Source organism: Pleurodeles waltl, chromosome 5 (assembly GCF_031143425.1).
Source record: "Pleurodeles waltl isolate 20211129_DDA chromosome 5, aPleWal1.hap1.20221129, whole genome shotgun sequence".
Classification (NCBI taxonomy): domain Eukaryota; kingdom Metazoa; phylum Chordata; class Amphibia; order Caudata; family Salamandridae; genus Pleurodeles; species Pleurodeles waltl.
The window spans coordinates 63,059,272-63,081,501 of record NC_090444.1 but is presented as its reverse complement, the minus strand read 5'-3'; the positions used below and the strand labels follow the sequence as shown (position 1 = coordinate 63,081,501).

General features: G+C 47.6%; 1 protein-coding gene across 2 annotated transcripts in view; it reads left to right on the top strand.

Moving 5' to 3' along the window:
* Nucleotides 1-22,230, top strand: part of LOC138295339 (low density lipoprotein receptor adapter protein 1-B-like) — a 216,157-nt gene that overhangs the window by 91,930 nt on the left and 101,997 nt on the right. For both annotated transcript variants that reach the window (XM_069233570.1, XM_069233569.1), the window contains exon 2: nucleotides 18,552-18,694. In XM_069233570.1, the coding sequence (XP_069089671.1) occupies nucleotides 18,552-18,694 (143 nt within the window). The remainder of the gene's footprint in view (nucleotides 1-18,551; nucleotides 18,695-22,230) is intronic.

Genomic DNA, 22,230 nt, shown 5'->3' with positions numbered 1-22,230 from the left:
GAGGTGTGAGACCATGTTGAAGGCGGCCGATAGGTCCAGTAGGATGACAGCTGCTGTATGGCTGTGGATGAGGAGTGAGTGGATGTCATCTGTGGCGGCGAGGAGGGCAGTCTCCGTGCTGTGATTGCTCCTGAATCCTGATTGGGAGATGTCTAGGATGTTGTTGTCCTCGAAGTGCTTACGGAGCTGAGCGTTGATGGTCTTTTTGATGGCTGGGAATGGCAGCAGAGAAATGGGGCGGTAATTCTTGAGGTTCTGGGGGTCGGCTGTGGGTTTCTTCAAGAGCGGGCAGATCTCAGAGTGCTTCCAGTCCTCTGGGAAGGTGGCTGTTAATATTAATTAATATTAATAAAAATTCCTCTCTCAATTCAGAGCTCATGAGCAGGTAGTATCAAATAAATCACTTTGTTAGAATACTGAGTAGACCTACTGTGAACATTAACAGGGCGGGTTACTTACTTTGGAGCATCGGTATCCTCCGATCTTCGGTTCTCAGGTTTTAATGTGTGGAAATGAGTTATATAAAGTGGAGTCCACTAGTGGTTTGAAGGCAACACCTCAGATTTAGCCAAATGCTCATGTGTAAGACACTCAGTGGAGATCCTGGGGCACCGGAGGGTTTCCGTTCAAGCTCCTGGCACCCAGTGTCAGCAACATACGAGCACTGGCAAAGCCAATAGGTCTCTCCTCTGAGTGTTGTGTAGCTTGATTTAAAAAAAAAAAAAAAAAAAAAAAAAAAAAAAAAGCTCAGTGATGCAGCGTCTTTTCCATTATCTGAGATGGATCGCTTAAAAAAATTAAATAGAAGTGGCACTGAAGAGCTTTTTATGGAATGAGGCGCAGCCAGCAACTTGCTGTTGGGTCGTCCTCACAAAATAATAACAAAACAAAAAAAAAAAAGACTGGGGGGGCGGCAGAGAGGAGTAGACGAACGGGGAAACGCAGCACACAAGGGAGAGCAGACTGGGCAGGTCAGAAGTACACAAGGAAGAAGGCGGGGAGTTTGGTGAAGGAGACGCACATGAGAGAACGCTTGCTACATGAAGACATCAATACTGAGTGTGCGAGGGAAGATGCACACTGTAGCACGCTGGAAAACACATGCAATCTCATGGGGGTGCTTAGCCAAACATAAAAAAAGTAGTTTCTTAAAAATGAGCAGTAGAAGAATACAGTTCCGGCACGCCACAGGATAGTAAAGAGGATATGCCGAAGGGAAGGGATGAATTTACGATGGAATAAGATGGACAAGGAAAGCCATTCAATAAGAAGCAAGAAAAAGAAAATCAAAGTGACAATAACGGCATATATTTGTAAACTTATGTTTCTTATGTGTGAATGAATTGACTTTCCTTCCCAAAGGGAAATCACTGGCACACACTGAGTTCTTAAGTTCTATTGTGTGTTTTGCTGAGTTCAGTTTCTAACCCATTCCACACCCCCAGTAAACACGGACTCCCCTGCACCAGTACCCGCGGGCCAGGTGCCAGGGGCGTGTGCTTGGTCCTCGGTTTGTGTCAATAGTACAGCAGCCCCAGGGCCCCAACTCTCCCCTTTGGGGCCGCTTAACGCAGGCGTCTGATTGGGCAGCCTTTGTGTGAGCGCATCAGTGAACTAGTCCCATTGCTCATTAATGAGACACTTGCATGTTTATCACAGACTTACGTTGCAGGTACAGCAGGAAGGGGCTTTGCATGTGCAATCCTGTGGCAAATGCAGTGGGAAGAGGTTTTACAATTTTAACTTTGACAAACAGAAAGGGAATTGGGATTAGGGCATTTACATTGTTTACAATCTATTTCACGTGGGGCTAGAGAGGCCTACTTTACATTGTGTTGAGATGTATTTTTGGTGTGGGTGTGTGTGTGTTAGTTAAGAAGTGAAAGCACTGGCGGACAGTGCTGTAAGTGTTGTGTGCTTTGCAGAGTGCCAGGTTCCTAACCCACGCCACCTCCAGCAGGAAGCCGAACACTGCTCTGCTTGGTTAATGTGAGGGCCAAGTGTGGGATAGTGTCCTTGGGGCTCAGCTTGGCTCCCAGGTGATGACGCTGCAGGCATCTGATTGGACTGCAGCCCTGCGCCCTCCCTGAGGTCGCCCCATTGCTCGTAAATGAAAGAGGCAATGATAGTGCGGACTGAAGCACCAAGTATATCAGGACAGGGCTCTGCGCGGATGAACTCCATCACAGATGTAACAGAAGGGGTTTTACCCGGGGTGGGGACATTATGACACAGATCTCCAGCTCAGGAGGGGCCGTATGCCCGGCTTTCATTGAGGACAGGTGAAATGCTCTTTGCAGTTAGGTCTTCCAATATTCACTGTCCTGGCAAGGGTGCTGTGTACATTTAAACTATAAAAACAGCCCTTCTCTTGTTCCTCTTTTCCTAGAACAGATCTCAGCAAACAACCTGGCTGTGCTGACTCTCACCAGAACCCCTGGGCATACATGCCTGCTGCTTAGAAAAGTGCCACCGTGGGCTTTGTGTCCGAAGCCAGGTCATACGCATGATCTACAAACTTAAGGGACTGTGGTGCCATTGAAAAGGGCGCACACCATGTATTCCAAAAATAACAGATCGTGGATAATCAAACTTAACGCTGAAGGCTGTCCAGTTATTAGAAAAGGACTACTTGGGCAGTGCACATGACAAACTGAATTGCCTTGTAATACATTTTTTGCAATCCGTATTTCCATATATCACTGACATTTTATTTCATACAGAACATAGGTTTTGTTGTGACTAATGGGTGGGACATATGAAATGTGCAGCTGGACCCACATGAATTGGAGTGCATGGCTGCAGCTCACACACAAGTGCCTGCAGGCAGCACTTCAATTATCAGTCACACCGAGCGGCACTCATTTTACTTACACCGGAAGGATGAACGTTTGAGCCTCCTCATCCCAATGGGGCTTTAATCTTAAACCCACACATTACACCTTGAAAGCCATCTTGCTGAATTTATAAACGTAACTGAGACTTCACCCTTTATCATTAGACAACTTCCAATAATTTGAAACAGTTTTGAGTCACCCCTGGAAAGCTAAAAGGGGTGCAGGGATTTCACCATCTGGAGGCTCCACCAGCAGTTTGCTCTTAAGTCGCAAAACCAATTTTTCTGCCTGTGCGTTTAGCAGCCAAACCTTGTACAGTGGATGCTATTTAATATAACACTGTTAGCTTTATTGATCATGAATGTTCACCTCTCTGAGCGATCTGTCCAATAAAGACACATCCCTCACTAGTTTCTGACATACAAGTTTGTCCTAGGTGGCCCCTGACACTTCTACTCTTCACCCCTTCCCCTCACTTTCTTCCATCCAGGGCTTGTCCTCACCACTTGGACCTCTGGGGCTTTTCCACGTGCTCATGTGGACTTCAAGACCCACCTGCTCTACAGATAAAAGCCCTAGAGAAGAAACCAACAACATTTTTCCACTAAAAAACCAACAAGGCATCTCTCTCTATCCTGACCTCCCACTAAACCTCTGATGTGGTCTCCCCATCGGAAAGGCGGCTTGCCTAACCTGCAAAGCAGTACACCTGAGTACTCCACAATGCTTAGTCGTTCACTTGCGGAAAGCTTGCGGTTGCTAACCCTCAAAATGTGCCACTAAAAACTGCAAACTCTCAAGTCAAACGAGTCAGATTTCACCTCGAAACACAAACACAACGAATATTAAGCTTCCAGTGACACGTGCTCCCTTATTTTGCCCACAAAAAGGCCTGGGGGTCATTACAAAAAAACTTAGGACACACAATCCTCTACTCCCGACTATTCCTCCCTTTTTTTTACACACTGTGCCTGCGTTCATTCATGGTACGGTGATAACCAGAAGGATAAACCCATTGGCAGTCCCGCAAGCCTCTGATGCCACCAAGTCTCACCGCTTCCTTACAGTGGTCACTGACAGTCCCTGTGTCTGTGGTGTATTCATATGAGTTGTGGTTAGGAAGGGGAAAAGGGAAAATAATATTTTTTTATAAGTAACCCTCACCCGCTCGGATACCTTTATGTTGTGTACTTTAGAGAGGACGTATCCCTTATCCTTTGCTATACAAAAGTATCTCCCCACCCTTCCAGCTTCGGCAGCCCTTTTGAACCCCCCCCACCCCTTATCAAAGTTTTGAGAAGTTTGTATTAGCACCTGGGATCGATGGGGAGCCCATGGTGAAGTGATCAAAGCGCCAGGAGCCTGTAAATGGACAGCAAGCAAGACCCCCCCCCCCTTATATATAAATAAAACTTTAAGCAGGGAGCTTCACATGTAGTTTGGGAATGTCCAAAAATCAGAACATTTTGCAATCGGATTTATAACCACTGTAGCAGTGTTTCCAGGATGGAGCTTGACCGAGCCCTCTGTGTGAACCTTAATGGCCAAAGAAGAATGAGTGTCGATAGCCTCCTGGATAACAATTGGTTACTTTTTGTTTTCGCATAGCTGGGTTTATAATTGAACATAAATAGATTTAGCTGCGCCTGACTGACATGAATCTGAATGTATGCGTTTGTCCCTCCCCTGGAGCTTAGTTACTTTCTTGTCCTTTTGATTGGATGACTTGTATCCTTCCGCTGTTCACAAACGACTTTTTTTCTGTTTCCTTTAGCACTCCTGAAAGTGTATGTTTTCTTTGTGCCTCCCTTGTGGGCTGCTTCCCCCTCAATATATAATCTCTTGTGTACTCTGTGTTGCTACCTCATCCAGTTACCCCCTCAAATACATGTGCGAAAAGAAGCGTTGCAATTGGCACGCACCCACTCACAGATGCATTGACAGAGACAGGTCCTGTGACAAACCTGTGCTACCCACAGCCAAAAGACGTGCGTGGCATGGGGTTGAGTGGTTAGAACGGCTTTGCTGCAAAGCCTGGCTTCGCCGCAAAGCCTGGCTTCGCCAGGCATTGTGACCAACCCCTGCCGGCCTTGCACAGTGGGGGTTGCAATAACGTATAATAATTAAAATTGTTTTACGTTAAAAAAAACCCATGGAAATTCACTGAAAAAAACAAAGGTTACAGGTCGTTATAGTTAGGTTCAGAATTTACTTGTATAAAAACATAGAAATCCAGGAGTTATAATAGAAATCTATGAGTTATAGTTATTTTAAGTAACTATAACTTGGGACCTAAGGTAAATATAACTTGCGTTCGCCATGCACAGCTAATTCCTCATCATATTATATAATTGACGAGATCTTGTATGGCATCTTTGATATTATCACTGCAACATTTGCAATAAAATTATTGTTAATAAAACTGTGCATTGTGGGGGTACAAGTTAAAGTTACCTTAGGGCGTGAGTTATAGTTACTTAAAAGCAGAGGCCTTTCAGGCTAGGGCATTCCAAAGCAGAGGCCTTTAAGGGTCAAAATGGCTACCTGGTTGTGCCGTAGGAGCGCGTGCCTAGTGACGCACGCAGGTGCATAGTGATCTCACTGGGCTGCTGTGACGTGCATGCATCCGTCCACGTCACCGCGCTCCTTTATTGTTTTTGGAAACGCTGCGCAGCCATGGCAAAAACATTGCTAAATTCAATAGCAAAAAGGCAAGACGTACAACCCTTGTCCATGCTTGTTAAACTAGGTATTACACACAAAACTACAAATAATGAACCATACTGAGGGGACACAGAGCAGGCAGGAGACGGCGGGAAGCTGGATGGAGGGACGGGGCCGGGGCCCGCTGCTGACGAGGCTTCTTGTCCCTTTGATTTTCATGCTTTATCTTCAAAGGGGAGCAGCTGACTGGGAGGGTGACTGCTAGAGATGCATAATTTAAGAGTTTTTAATGAAGAGGAACGAACAGTAATCCCAGGGCCTGCGGTTTCCAGCAAGACCAGAGAGGGGCGCTGCCCTCCTTGCTGGCAGAGACAGTCCTCCGAGGCTGGCATCTCTGGCACTCGGGGCTTGGGCAGCTTGGTGAGTCAAGCGCCTGCTGCAGATCCACCCCACCGGGACGAGCACCACTGGGCAATCAATCACATTAGCAATCAGCAACCTTTCAGTGTACCATGTGCACTTTATAAATATTAAGCATGAGTGAACATTACGTTAGATTCAATTTAAACTCTATTAAAGATGTCACCCAGTGGGCTGCACGTGGAAGGAAATAAAACATATGATGGCTGAGGTCTCGGAAGCATCAGCCACTAAGGATAGTGGATTTAAAAGCAGGGGGGCATTTAGAGTAGGGCATTGCAAAGCATGTAAGTACTGTGGGTAGAAATTTACAAAGCCAGACGTGCTCAGGTACGGTATTCCAAAGCAGGGGCTTTTAAGGGTAGAGTATTCCAAAGCACGGGAGTAACTGATGATGGCGCCTCAGGACCAGCAGGGTGTGTATACCAGGAGTAACTGATGTTAGCACCACAGGACCAGCAGGGTGTGTATCTAGCAGAAGAAACTGATGATTGCACCACAGTACCAGCAAGGTATGTATACCAGGAGTATCTGATGTTAGCACCACAGGACCAGCAGGGAGTGTATATACCAGGAGTATCTGATGTTAGCACCACAGGACCAGCAGGGAGTGTATATACCAGGACTATCTGATCATAGCACCGCCAGGACCAGCAGGGTGTGTATATACTAGCAGTAGCTGATGTTAGCACCACAGGACCAGCAGGGTGTGTATATACCAGGAGTATCTGATCATAGCACCGCCAGGACCAGCAGGGTGTGTATATACTAGGAGTAACTGATGTTAGCACCACAGGACCAGCAGGGTGTGTATATACTAGGAGTAACTGATGTTAGCACCACAGGACCAGCAGGGTGTGTATATACCATGAGTAATTGATGTTAGCACCACAGGACCAGCAGGGTGTGTATATACCAGGAGTAACTGATGTTAGCACCACAGGACCAGCAGGGTGTGTATATACCAGGAGTAACTGATGTTAGCACCACAGGACCAGCAGGGTGTGTATATACCAGGAGTAACTGATGTTAGCACCACAGGACCAGCAGGATGTGTATATACCAGGAGTAACTGATGTTAGCACCACAGGACCAGCAGGGTGTGTATATACCAGGAGTAATTGATGATGGCGTCGCAGGACCTGCAGGGTGTGTGTGTGTGTGTGTATATATATATATATATATATATATATATCAGGAGTATCTGATGGTAGCGTCACAGCACCTGCAGTGCGTGTATATACCAGAAGTATCTATTGATAACGCCGCAGGACCAGCAGTTGCAAGGAGTATCTGATGGCAGCGCCGCAGGACCTGTGGAGTGTGTATATACCAGGAGTAACTGTTGATGGCGCTGCAGCACCTACAGTGCGTGTATATGCCAGAAGTGTCTATTGATAGCGCCGCAGGGCCAGCAGTGCGTGTATATGCCAGGAGTAGCTTATGATACTGCTGCAGGGCCAGCAGTAGCCAGGAGTAACTGATTATAGCGCCGCAGGACCTGCAGGTGTCTATATACCAGAAGTATATGATGGTAGCGCAGCAGTACCAGCAGGGTGTGTATATACTAGGAGTAACTGATGTTAGCACCACAGGACCAGCAGGGTGTGTATATACCAGGAGTAACTGATGTTAGCACCACAGGACCAGCAGGGTGTGTATATACCAGGAGTAATTGATGATGGCGTCGCAGGACCTGCAGGGTGTGTGTGTGTGTGTGTGTATATATATATATATATATATATATATATATATATCAGGAGTATCTGATGGTAGCGTCACAGCACCTGCAGTGCGTGTACATACCAAAAGTATCTATTGATAACGCCGCAGGACCAGCAGTAGCCAGGAGTATCTGATGGCAGCGCCGCAGGACCTGTGGAGTGTGTATATACCAGGAGTAACTGTTGATGGCGCTGCAGCACCTATAGTGCGTGTATATGCCAGAAGTGTCTATTGATAGCGCCGCAGGGCCAGCAGTGCGTGTATATGCCAGGAGTAGCTTATGATACTGCTGCAGGGCCAGCAGTAGCCAGGAGTAACTGATGATAGCGCCGCAGGACCTGCAGGTGTCTATATACCAGAAGTATCTGATGGTAGCGCAGCAGTACCAGCAGGATGTGTATATGCTAGGAGTATCTGATGGTAGTGCCGCAGGACCAGCAGGGTGTGTATATGCCAGGAGTGTCTATTGATAGTGCTGCAGGGCAGCAGTGCGTATATATACCAGAAGTATCTATTGATAGCCCCACAGGGCCAGCAGTGCTTATATATGCCAGGAGTATCTTATGATAGCGCTGCAGGGCCAGCAGTGCGTGTATATGCCAGGAGTATCTTATGATAGCGCTGCAGGGCCAGCAGTGCGTGTATATGCCAGGAGTATCTGATGGTAGCGTCGCAGCACCTGCAGTGCATGTATCTGCCAGAAGTATCTATTGACAGTGCTGCAGGACCAGCAGTAGCCAGGAGTATCTGATGATAGCGCCAGAGGACCTGCGGGGTGTGTATATACCAGAAATATCTATTGATAGCATTGCAGGGCCAGCAGGATGTGTATATGCCAGGAGTATCTGATGGTAGCGCCTCAGAACCTGCGGGTGTGTATATACCAGAAGTATCTATTGATAGCGCTGTAGGGCGAGCAGTGCGTGTATATGCCAGGAGTATCTTATGATAGCGCCGCAGGGCCAGCAGGGTGTATATATGCCAGAAGTATCTGATGATAGTGCCGCAGGACCTGCGGGGTGTGTATATGCCAGGAGTATCTGATGATAGCGCCGCAGGACCTGCGGGGTGTGTATATACCAGGAGTATCTGATGATTGCGCCGCAGGACCAGCAGGGTGTGTATATGCCAGGAGTATCTATTGATTGCACCGCAGGGCCAGTAGGGTGTGTATATGCCAGGAGTATCTATTGATTGCACCGCAGGGTCAGCAGGGTGTGTATATGCCAGGAGTATCTATTGATTGCACTGCAGGGCCAGCAGGGTGTGTATATGCCAGGAGTATCTGATGATAGCGCCGCAGGACCAGCAGGGTGTGTATATGCCAGGAGTATCTGATGATAGCGCCGCAGGACCAGCAGGGTGTGTATATGCCAGAAGTATCTGATGATAGCGCCGCAGGACCTGCGGGGTGTGTATATACCAGAAGTATCTGATGATAGCGCCGCAGGGCCTGCGGGGTGTGTATATACCAGAAGTATCTATTGATAGCATTGGAGGGCTAGCAGTCTGTGTATATGCCAGGAGTATCTGATGATAGCGCCCCATGACCTGCGGGGTGTGTATATACCAGGAGTATCTGATGATAGCGCCGCAGGACCTGCGGGTGTGTGTATATACCAGGAGTATCTGATGATAGCGCCGCAGGACCAGCAGGGTGTGTATATGCCAGAAGTATCTGATGATAGCGCTGCAGGACCAGCAGGGTGTGTATATGCCAGGAGTATCTGATGATAGCGCCGCAGGACCTGCGGGGTGTGTATATACCAGAAGTATCTGATGATAGCGCCGCAGGGCCTGCGGGGTGTGTATATACCAGAAGTATCTATTGATAGCATTGGAGGGCTAGCAGTCTGTGTATATGCCAGGAGTATCTGATGATAGCGCCCCATGACCTGCGGGGTGTGTATATACCAGGAGTATCTGATGATAGCGCCCCATGACCTGCGGGGTGTGTATATACCAGGAGCATCTGATGATAGCGCCGCAGGACCTGCGGGTGTGTGTATATACCAGGAGTATCTGATGATAGCGCCGCAGGACCTGCGGGTGTGTGTATATACCAGGAGTATCTGATGATAGCGCCGCAGGACCTGCGGGGTGTGTATATACCAGGAGTATCTGATGATAGCGCCGGAGGACCTGCGGGGTGTGTATATACCAGGAGTATCTGATGATAGCGCCGGAGGACCTGCGGGGTGTGTATATACCAGAAGTATCTATTGATAGCATTGGAGGGCTAGCAGTCTGTGATATGCCAGGAGTATCTGATGATAGCGCCCCATGACCTGCGGGGTGTGTATATACCAGGAGTATCTGATGATAGCGCCGCAGGACCTGCGGGTGTGTGTATATACCAGGAGTATCTGATGATAGCGCCGCAGGACCAGCAGGGTGTGTATATGCCAGAAGTATCTGATGATAGCGCTGCAGGACCAGCAGGGTGTGTATATGCCAGGAGTATCTGATGATAGCGCCGCAGGACCTGCGGGGTGTGTATATACCAGAAGTATCTGATGATAGCGCCGCAGGGCCTGCGGGGTGTGTATATACCAGAAGTATCTATTGATAGCATTGGAGGGCTAGCAGTCTGTGTATATGCCAGGAGTATCTGATGATAGCGCCCCATGACCTGCGGGGTATGTATATACCAGGAGTATCTGATGATAGCGCCCCATGACCTGCGGGGTGTGTATATACCAGGAGTATCTGATGATAGCGCCGCAGGACCTGCGGGTGTGTGTATATACCAGGAGTATCTGATGATAGCGCCGGAGGACCTGCGGGGTGTGTATATACCAGGAGTATCTGATGATAGCGCCGCAGGACCTGCGGGGTATGTATATACCAGGAGTATCTGATGATAGCGCCCCATGACCTGCGGGGTGTGTATATACCAGGAGTATCTGATGATAGCGCCCCATGACCTGCGGGGTGTGTATATACCAGGAGTATCTGATGATAGCGCCGCAGGACCTGCGGGGTGTGTATATACCAGGAGTATCTGATGATAGCGCCGGAGGACCTGCGGGGTGTGTATATACCAGGAGTATCTGATGATAGCGCCCCATGACCTGCGGGGTGTGTATATACCAGGAGTATCTGATGATAGCGCCGCAGGACCTGCGGGGTGTGTATATACCAGGAGTATCTGATGATAGCGCCGGAGGACCTGCGGGGTGTGTATATACCAGAAGTATCTACTGATAGCATTGCAGGGCCAGCAGGATGTGTATATACCAGAAGTATCTGATGATAGCGCCGCAGGGCCAGCCGCCCGTGCTCCCCACATCAGCCGTGTGCAGAAGGCTGTGCCTATCCCTATAATCTCCCATAACAGGATAATAGGCTCAGCCCCGTCATCCTCCCGCCACAGACGGCTCCCTCCGCGGCTGTCAGTGCCCAGGCTCCTTGTAGCGCCTCCTTTCATCCTTACTTCGTTACATCCCCATCTGCTCGCCGCCTTCCTCGCGTCTCTCCATCTGCAGCGCTTTGTTCTTTCTGCCTTCATGTAGTTGTCAGTATTCAGCAGGCCCTGCTGCTCGGGGCGAGCAGGTCTGGTGAAGGTGGGCGATACCACCCCTGGGGCACCTGAGGAACCAGTCCCCCCTAAGAGAGCTGGGGTGTCTGGTGCTAGAAACAGTGGGGGGCAGCCTCTCTGCCCCTCAGTCCCTTTGAATGTTTGCGGCATGGATGCCACTGACTGGCCGGGTTGCCACCTTAACCACCTTCTCTCAGAGTCAGGATGGCCGCCCCCTCTGGCATGCAGCACCAATCAGCAGGGAGAGCCAGGGCCAAGGCCTTGGCTATCTGTAGATTTCGCGGACTGCCCGTAATTTCGCCCTGCCGTCCGTTTTCCCTGATGGAAGGCTTCACGGACAGCATTTGTCCGTATTTTTCGCCTTCCACCTAAAATACAAGGGAGGCAGGGCGAAATTATGGGCAGATGAGTTTCCCCAGCTGGATTGAAAGGCAGGAGTCTCCTGTGCTCTGAGGGAGGGGCAGACAGATAAGAAAGAGACCTTCTTGCAAGGGGGTCTCCTTCCCTAAAGAAATACAAATGTGGGCAACTGGTGAATCTGCAAAGGGGCATGAAAACCTGCATTGACTTTAATCAAAGGAGTCACTTGAAGCTTTCTGATGGCAAAGATATTTCTTTTAGAGAGGTACTGTAATGGTGTTCCAAGGTGAGCTGTGGAGTGTGTGGTTTTAATGGAATGTTAGTACTAGGTATAAACTGTATATTATTCAAATCTGTATTTTAGAAGGACTTTTTTTTATTTAACCAAGATGTATTTGCGCATTTTGTAGCATCCTATATTATGATGTAATTGTATTCATATAGCGCTTACTACCCATAAAGAGGCGTCAGATTCATGTTCATAATAAGGACTTACACATTCAGTTCTTTCACGGACCTCTGTACCTCATAGTACTAACAAACACTGGTAAAGCCAATAGGTCTCGTCTAACCAAGAGTTATTGGCTTTGTCAATGCCTTTTAGCCTTGTTATGCACCAGAGTGGCTGCTGTTCAGCATGGCTAGAGTTAGTGGCAGATGGAGTAGAGTGGCACAGAGCAGTGGCGTAGAGCCCAGTGGTGCAGAGTACAGTGCAGTTGTTTAGAGTGCATTGGCGTAGAGTGCAGTGGTTTAGAGTGCAGTGGCATGGATTGGCGTTTGGCAGAGTAGAGTGGCATAGAGTGGCAGAGAGTGCAGTAGTGTAGAGTGGTGCAGTAGCATTGAGTGCAGAGTAGGCTCGCATGGCATAGAGTGCAGTAGCATAGTGGAATGGATGTCGCTACAACGCATGCTGGAACCACGCATGCCTAAACAATGCGGTCGGAACAGTGTTGTTACCACTAATGCCTTTACCACAAATGCCTTAACAATTATTTTTTGTTGTAAAGGCATTCCTGGTAAAGACATTAGTGAACAGCATGCATAGTTCCTGCATGCGACTCCCCTGGCCCACCACCCCTAAACATTATCCCCCCCCTCCAGCCCCACCTCTGAAACCTAAAACCACCCCAACCCCCCACCCCGCCCCTTAAACCTAAGACCACCCCAACCCCCACCCACCCCTTAAACCTAAAACCACCCCAACCCCGTCCCTAAAATTACAGTGACCCCACCCCTAAAACCACCCCCACCGCCCCTAAAACCTAAACTACCCCAACTCCCATCCGAAAAAGTAAAAATACCCCGAACCCCCCACCCCGCCCCTAAAACTAAAAATATCCCCACCCTCTCACCACGCTCCTAAAACTAAAAATATCAACCCCTCCTCCCCCGCCCCTAAACCTAAACCCCGCTGACCCCCACCCCCTAAAAGTAAAACTACCCTGACCCCCCACCCCTAAAAATAAAAATACCCCGAACCCCCGCCCCTGCCCCTAAAACAGCCCCAATCCCACCCCACTTACCTGATCACATCGTCCTCCTCGCAGACTCCCTTCTTTTGTGCCTTAACCACGCATGTGAGTGGTTAAGCACATGCGTGGTTAAGGCACTGAACAAGGAAGTCTTGGTTAACGAAAGCCGTGTTCTGCTTTCGTTGTCCACGACTTCGTTGATCATGAGTCGTCGTTAAGGCTGCTTCCCGGCATAGCATGGTGCAGAGTGGAGAAGTGTAGGGTGGTGCAGTGCAGAGTAGAGTATACTGGCGGAGAGTGCAGTGACATGGAGTGGCGTTGGGCAGAGTAGAGTGGCATAGAGTCCAGTGGAGTAAAGTGGCATACAATAGAGTGCAGTAGTGTAGAGTAGTGCAGTGGCATACAGTACAGAGTAGACTTGCGTGGCAGAGAGTACAGTGGTGCAGAGTGGAGTAGTGTAGAGTGGTGCAGAGTATAGTGCTGAAGAGTGCACTTGCAGAGAGTGGAGTGATGCACAGTGCAGTGGCATAGAGTGCAGTGGCACAGCATGCAGTGGCGTAAAGTAGATTGTTTCACAGTAGAGTGAAGTGGCTTAGAGTGGTGAGGTGCAGGGTAGAATGGAGTTGCGTAGAGTGGCATAGAGTGTGATGGCATAGAGTAAAGTGGTGTAGAGTGCAGAGTAGATTAGAGTGATGTACATATGTTAAAGAAACAGTAAGTACATTTTAACATTTTTTACATTTTGTTTGTGCAATTTACATCCCAAATATTTTGAAGATTCTATATGTACTTGACAATTAGGGATAACCCAAATCACTAGTTTGGCCTCTGCTCAATTTCAAAACCATTTAAAGACATGGACAAAGCCGGCAATTGCCTTGCACAACCTTGCAAGGGATCTGGCCCCTGCTCACTTTTCACGAGCACGAACAGCAGACCATTGCACCAGAAGAGTGTGCCAAGGTGGATGGGTGTTGCTTGTTCAACCACTTGAGTGCCTCTTCTATTTCTCTCCTCTGTGCAGAGACAACTCCCCAGGTACCCAATACCTTCCGATAGTCTTGGTGGACCCACCTTGTCTGATTTTAGGAATTGTCCCACCTTGTTCTTCTCTTCCTTATTTATCCGGTTCTTAGCAACAACCCTTTGAATCACTTGCCGTGGACCTGCCATTTGATCTCAATTTCATCTTCCTCTTTTATTATCTTTGATTGGTACTCAGGGCTCCCATTTCCAAGATAAATGTAGAGTCCCAGACATACACTCTAGTGCTGTGAGACTGCAGGCAAGTTGTGGGTACCCCACATCCTGACATGAGGTGTGAGACGGTTGCTCACACCATCAGCCCTGCCTCAATTTATTTTTAGGTTGAAAGTCCATGGGCGGTTGGGGTGAGCCAGATTATTTAGTTCAATTTGTTTAAACTAGCATAAGGTTAGTTGCCTTAAAGTTTCCCAAACTGTTTGATAAGAACCTAGTGGCAGGCAGAAGCCACGGGACCCCCTGCACAGTTTGTATTGAGGGTCCAAGAGGACCCCGAACTGGGCCCGAGGGAGGCACCTCCCTCGAGCCTGGCCGAGCCTTCAGTGGTTTGCCCACCTCTACCACATGCTCAGACACACACCTCATTTCCAAATACAGGCTCTGCTTCAGAGGCGACCAGGGGCCAGGCAAACCTTTGCTCCTAGGGCCCCTACCTTCTCCACTCCTTCACTCTCTAAATCCAAGCCCTAGAGTTGTAACCTTAGGCCGCCTCCTCCACTCCCAGGACATTAATAAGTCAAAACTTGTTGTTATTCTAATTTGGGTTAAGAGTGGCACTCGCCTCAGGCATGGGTTTGAGTGTAGTGCTCACCTCCGGCATGGGTTTAGAGTGGTACTCACCTCAGACATGGGTTTAGAGTGGTACTCACCTCAGACTTGGGTTAAGAGTGGATTCACCTCAGACTTAAGTTTAGAGTGGATTCACCTCAGACTTGGCTTTCTAGTAGCTCTCATCTCAGACTTGAATTTAGAGTAGTACTCATCTCAGACTTGGGTTTAGAGTGGTACTGACTTCAGACTTGGGTTTAGAGTGGTACTCACCTCAGACTTTGGTTTAGAGTGGTACTCACCTCAGACTTTGGTTTAGAGTGGTACTGACTTCAGTATTAGCTTTAGTGTGGCATCCACCTGAGGCTTGGCTTTAGAGTAGCACTCACCTCAGATGTAGGTTTAAAGTGGCACCCACCTCAGACTTGTCTTTTGGGTGGCACCCACCTCAGACTTGTCTTTTGAGTGGCACCCACCTCAGACTTGTCTTTTGAGTGGCACCCACCTCAGACTTGTCTTTTGAGTGGCACCCACCTCAGACTTGTCTTTTGAGTGGCACCCACCTGAGGCTTGGCTTTAGAGTGGCACCCACCTGAGGCTTGGCTTTAGAGGGGCACTCACCTCAGACTTGAAGTTCGAGTAGCATTCATGTTGGGTTTAGAGTGGTACTGACTTCAGCTTTAGCTTTAGTGTGGCATCCACCTGAGGCTTGGCTTTAGAGTGGCACTCACCTCAGATGTAGGTTTAGAGTGGCACTCACCTCAGATGTAGGTTTAGAGTGGCACTCACCTGAGATTTGGCTTTAGAGTGGTACTCACCTCTGACTTGACTTTAGAGTGGCACTCACTACTGCTCACTCAAAGCACAACTCCATTTTGATTTTGGAAAAGCAGAAACCATGGGGGCTCTGTGACAGTCTGCTGGTGGAGTGTGCGGCGGTATGTTAAGGACTTGCCCACCATCGCCCCCTTTTCATAGTTTGCCTGTGTTCTAACCTCTTAGTCCTGATCTGCAGGCTGTAACTCCTCGAAGTGCTAAGGACCACAAGAGTGCAATGGAGGCATACCTGAGTGAGGGCACTGGTGGGCCTGGATCATACCTCTGATGGTGGTATGATCTTGTTTGCATCTCTGGTACTTTCCCTGTTATGGACCCTTCACAGCTTGCTGTGAACCCGCTCCCATTCAGAGGTGGGCCGTATCAGATCAGAAGTGGCCTTGGTTGGCTTGAGCCTGCAAGTGTCCCTCAGGCGCCTGCGCAAGCAGAAGTCTTCTCCTGGGAGAATGTCCCATGAGGTCTCACAGCTGCTCTGCTCATCTCTGGTTGCTGCAGTATTTCATATAGGAGTGAACTTTCGCATATAATAAAATCATTGTTAGAGCTTACGTAAGCACTAGTAGAGTAATAACGTTATAAATCCAACTCAATCAATCAATCAAGAAATTTGTATAGCGCGCTACTCACCCAGAGGGTCTCAAGGCGCTGGGGGAGGGGGGACCGCTACTGCTCGAACAGCCAAGTCTTGAGTTGCTTCCTGAAGGAGAGGTGGTCTTGGGTCAGGCGGAGGTGGATGGGGAGGGAGTTCCAAGTCTTGGCTGCCAGGTAGGAAAAGGATCAACTGGCTTGTGCCCGTTGATATTGGCCATTGTAAACTAGTAAGTGCTTAGATACCACAGACAGAACAACCCATTCCAGGGTATGTACATCTTAACCACTGTTATTCAATATTCTGCAGTATTTAAGCATTTGTGGCGCTGTGTGAATGGTGTACAGCTGGCGCAGAACTCAGAAGTAACAAGCATTGGCAAAGCCAAAACAGCCGAATTAGACAAAAATGCTGGCCAGGACTCAACTAAAAATCTTAGACTGGATAACCCTAATTACTAACCAGCTCCAAGGACTATGACCATAAGAAATACCATTAAAATGTGTTCAAAGCTGCCAACATACTGGTAAGCATAAGCTACACGTCTGTCTCTCTCCTTCTTCATCCATCACATTGCTGTGCGCTGCATCCTATCACACAATAACTGGACCTCGGTGGTCATCGAGCACGATATAGAAACGCTTCCTACATAGGCTTAAAACAAAAGCAACACCCTTCCAACCACACATCCTACATGTTGTAGCACAATACTTCTATACGCAGGCGCTTCAGTGCCCTGTAGCAGAGTTTGTTTTACAGTTGATCGAATATTGACCTTCAGGTGGCTTGGCTTTAAGTTCTAACCCAGTGGTTCCCAACCTTTTAACTTCTGTGGACCCCTACATTATCATTACTGGAACCCAGGGACCCCCAATGAATCATTATTGGCGTCCAGGGAAACCTCCCACCCCCACTGAGTCGTTACTGGAAGCTGGGAACCCAGACCTAAACATGGTTGATGATTTGAACCACAAAACAGTACACAGATACAGAAATAAACATTCCATCAAACACATACCCGAATTATAACACATTTTATTTAATTTGCAAACAAATAAAGGAGCAAAAATAATAGGAGGAATTGGAGCTTTAAGTTCAATTGAAGCCACACATCGTCCACACTATATTCCGGTTCATGCACCTGCGCTGCCCCCACAAAGCAATTTGAGGATATTAATATCATTTTTAGCCTCCATTTCAAATTGCTTGACATTTACAGTGCGTTTTAAAATGTTCAATTGTTAATTTAGCCACTTTATTCATATACACTTTATTATATTTGTTTATATTAGTTAATTTTCTAAGCAGTCGGGGACCACCTAAGGAGGCTTTGCGGACCCACAGGGCTCCCCTGACCATATGTTGGGAACCACTCTTCTAACCAGTCTCCCACAGTGGGCATCACAGCTCAGACACATGGTGCTGGTTAGTTAACAGTTGTTAGTAAAACTTTATATTAAATTAGACAAAGTTTCCTCATTTTCAGAGACATGACCATCACCCCTCCAGGAGGCTGACAAGCTCAGCATCTTTGATGGTTCTCAGCACACTCCGAGGCAGGACACCATCAGACTGGAAACAAAGAAATCTTTAAAAGATGCGCCCTTTCCATCTACACACCTATGATCTTAAACAATAGCCCCCTATCCATCAGGACCACCCAATTGTGCTCCAGTTTAGGAAATTTTGAAAAACCAACCTCTTTAAAGAACACTCTGTAAAGAGGCAGTAACTGTCCACAAACCAACTCCCTCTCCGCTCAGTTGTTGATTGTATGCTTGGCTTTGAGTCTGTAAAGTGTTGCCTTAGGTTAGGTTTGTGCTGTACAAACACCATATCCATACTACTCAGAAGCGGGCACAGTCATGTCCTTGAACAAGTGTTTTTAAGAAATCGAGATCCGTCGTGGGTTGGCATTCTCCATTGGATGCCCAAGAACTGACTCCAAATGGTTTACCAAAGACAACAAGCTGAGAAAGGAATTGTAGTTGCAATCTGGGTACCAAATTATTGTAGAGGGAAAGATTAGCATGCGTCTTCGCAGACCCTGTAAACACATGCTTCTAGTCATCTAAAAGCTATTATTTGCTGGTTACGTACCCTCGTATTGGCCTTACAGTGTCTTTGGGGAAAACCTGTACCCCAAGACTCTGTTTAGTTGTGAAATGTATAAATCTCTAGAAGAAGTTGTCACTACAGCTTCTGCTCACATCAAATATGACTCAATCTTTGATATTCCATGTTGATAACAATGTCGGTGTAAATTAAAAAATTTTTTTTGTTGTTTTCTTTAGAGCTTCCAGAAAACTGGACAGACACTAAGGAGACTTTGCTGGAGGGGATGGTCTTTAACCTGAAGTACCTGGGGATGACGCTAGTGGAGAAGCCCAAAGGGGAAGACATGGCGGCGGCGGCCATCAGACGCATCATCTCCATGGTAACTATGCTTCAGTATTTTATTCAGGGCGTCGGCACTGAAGACCCACCTGCTTGAAGTTGAATCTGTAGAACGTGTATATTCTGGGACAAATCCAAATTCGTTCCTATTTGGATGGGTTAAAGCTCCTTGACAGGCGGTGGTTGCATTTGAGACACATCTATCATTATCCTAGTTTATCCTAACTCTCTATAAACCCTGGCTTTTGTCTCTCCTCATAATATTTAAGTTCATGTGTGCCGCTGATGGATAACTATGTAAGCTAATGTTAAATAGGGAAGCTCCTGTTTAAATCTGTGTCTCAAAGAAATAACCGGGAAAAAATCTAACCAGTGATGCCTGAATGGATGTGGTGTTCGACCACCACTCGTGCAGAATGCTTTCCCAGATGTGCTGCCATAGATTTCACATTTGTTCATCTTCTCATGTGTGAAGTAACTTTTCCAAGCTGCATTCTGAATGTGATGAGCAACCTACAGTTTAGCCTTGCGGTAGATGATGGCCTTTGGGCTCATCTTCGCACACTTATTACATCAATCAGAGTTGTTTGGAGCCCAGACACCAGAGAGGGACCTCATGGGGGTCCCTCACCAATATCTGCTTGTGGTTGTAGACGTTGGAAAACAACATTGTACCTTTTAACAGCTGAAATCTCATTGACGTTGAGCAGAGAGTGGCATTCTGTCCAGAAGTACCCAATTAGATTACCCATATCCACACACAGGCCAAACGTACCATGTGGCTTTCATGCAGGGCCCAGTGATGCATTCCACCTGCTTCCATCTTTGGGCTGATTGATTGCCATGTTGCATATTCATTCTAATTCCCCCTGAGAGACTGTCTTGAAGTAATGGTTACATTGTGAGCATTGTGGGCCCTGGGTTTCTCGACAGTTCTCATATGCTTAACCCACTTGAGATTCTCTCTGCCTCCTGTTTCACGTTGTCACAAATGTTATTGATGCTCACCACCTGGTTATGGTACCTTTTGGTTTCAATCACCCTTTTGCTTTCTTCATTCTAATAAATGCCTTATTTTCTCCAGAACACACACCTACTATCCAGTTAAATGTGTCAGTTGTTTGTCTGCAGTTAAAGACCTATTGCTGACAGGACCAATACTTACAGTGGACTTTGAGTCCTTCCCCTTATTACTGATTGGCTTTCTTGTCAATCTCATTTGCTTGCTTCTTTTTTTTCTTTAAACAGACCTTTATTAGTATCATAAACATACAGTAGGGCTCTAGGTGTGCCCAATAATACACACATAACAGCATGAAATGAACATTTGCATCCTAAGAGCACTGTAGGACATATCCCAGTAAGGAGCGAGACATAGTAACCTTCATAGTAGAAAAGGGGAAAAAACAAACATGGCATACTTTTATAGAGCAAGGTAGCTCATACTGTGAACGGCCTGCTTGAACATCTACCACAAAAGTACAAGAGAAGTCTTGTATTAAGTTCGGAACAGGTGCATTTTAAAAGAGGCCCATCTTTCCTTCCCCCATGCGATGTCTGCTCTCCCCACCCCCCCCAAACGCCCCACCCGAGTCAGAGAACGGTTCAATCAAAAAGTGTTGCAATCCTCCACGTCCACCCTGCAACCTCCCTTCTGTTGACCACTGAGTAAGCGTTAAGGGCACTAGCCAGTAGTGGGACCGCGCTGCCCTCTATTCCCAGTGAATACTCTTCAAAGTACCTACGGCAGCTCATTGGTGGATCATCTATACAGAGATAGTGTCATCCTCCTCAGTCTTGTCCCCTTGCAGGTCAGCCAGTATCGTGTCTCAGGTATGCTCAAACTCTAGTGGCCTCCTGCCCTGATGCACCTCTCGGAGCAATGCTCATGCTGCCCAGCGCAACATATCCCCTCTCCGGCCCTCAGCCCTGGGTCTCACAGTGTGTTTCCAGTGCATCATGATCCTTTTTTTGGCTAGTGTCAGGCCCAGGTCAATAAATTGGGTGGTGACTTAATGTTTAGTAGGTCGGGATAGAGACCCAGGTGACAGAACTGGGTGTGGGGGTCAAGGTACGATCCATAACCTCTACCAGTTGGTGCACCACCCGAGACCTGGCCCTTTCTGCACGGTCCTCCCCAAACATTTAGCCTTCCTCCTTCTCTTTTTTGCTGAATTTGTTTTTTGTTGAATTAGTTTTTTGTTGGCTTTAGGACTCTGGGCGCTCTACTGCTGCTACCAGTGGTAAACTGTGTGTGCTCTCTGCCTAAAACATAGCATATCCGCAGTTGGCATATTTAATTTACTTATAAGTACCTGGTAAAGTACACTACCTGTGTCCAAGGACTGTAAATTAAATTCCACTACTGGGCCTGCAGCACGGATTCTGCCACCAACTTTAGTAGCACTTCAAACATGTCTCAGGTCTGCCATTGCAGAACCTGTGTGCAGTTTTAAACTGCTGTGTCGACCTGGCAAGTTAACCCTCTTGCCAGGCCCAAACCTTCCTTTATAATACATATGTCACCCCTAAAGTGACAGGACCCAGCCCTTGGGTCAGCCCAAGGGCAGCCCAAGGGCTGGGTGCTGTGTATTTAAAAAGTATGACATGTACTTTTAATACTTTTAAGTTGTACATGTCCTAGTAGTGAAAAACTTTTAAATTCGTTTTTTCATTTCAGGGCCTATTTTTCTCTTAGGATAACATTGGGATTACCTTATTGCATTTTATAAGTGTAATTTCCAATTGGGACGAGATGGGACGACTAAGTTTGATGTCTCTGTAATCACAATTTAAAAACACAATTTACAGTGAAGTTGGATTTTAAATTGTATTTCTGAAAATGCCACTTTTAAAAGTTGGCATTTTCTTACGGTAGCAATTTGGTGCCTTCTGCCTGTCTCCAAAACACGTCTGGGGTGGGCTGGCAGCTGAGCTTCTGCATTCCCTCTGTACAGCCACACACAATGGGAGCGTAGGCGTGACTGATGGGCCATCAACCGCCTGATGGGCCATCCTGGGCAGGATGGGAGGGAGGAGCTGACACACCATAATGGGTTGTGCCCTGATCCCACACAAAGGTTTGCATGTTATGAGTGTGGAGCCAGGGCCGGAACTCTTTGAAGTCCCTCCAACTTCAAAGGCACCACTGGGTATAGGAACTGGACTTCTGGCACTTCCTACTCAGTACACTTCTGCACCTGTGGATACTCTATCAGGAAGGAGGACTGCTGTGCTGCTAAAAGGAGTGTTACTGTGATGGACTCCTTCGCTCCTGTGCTGATCTGCTGCCCTCCTTGCCTGGTAGTGGGAAGGACTGGAGCTGAATTGCTCCAACCCAGATCCAAAGTAACTCCATGGGCTTGCTAGCTTGCATCCTTGTCTTCTGAAGTCTCAGGGACAACAGTGCCTGGACTTTGCCTGCTTACATGTCTTGACCTGTGGCAATCTGGTCCTGGGCTGTTGGAAATGGGTATAAAGTGCTGCAATGGCCGCAACCTGTGCATCAACGCAGTTGCGCAGATCAGAACAGGCGCAGCTCCATCGATGCCGACACATCGCCCCTGCTGCGAGGAT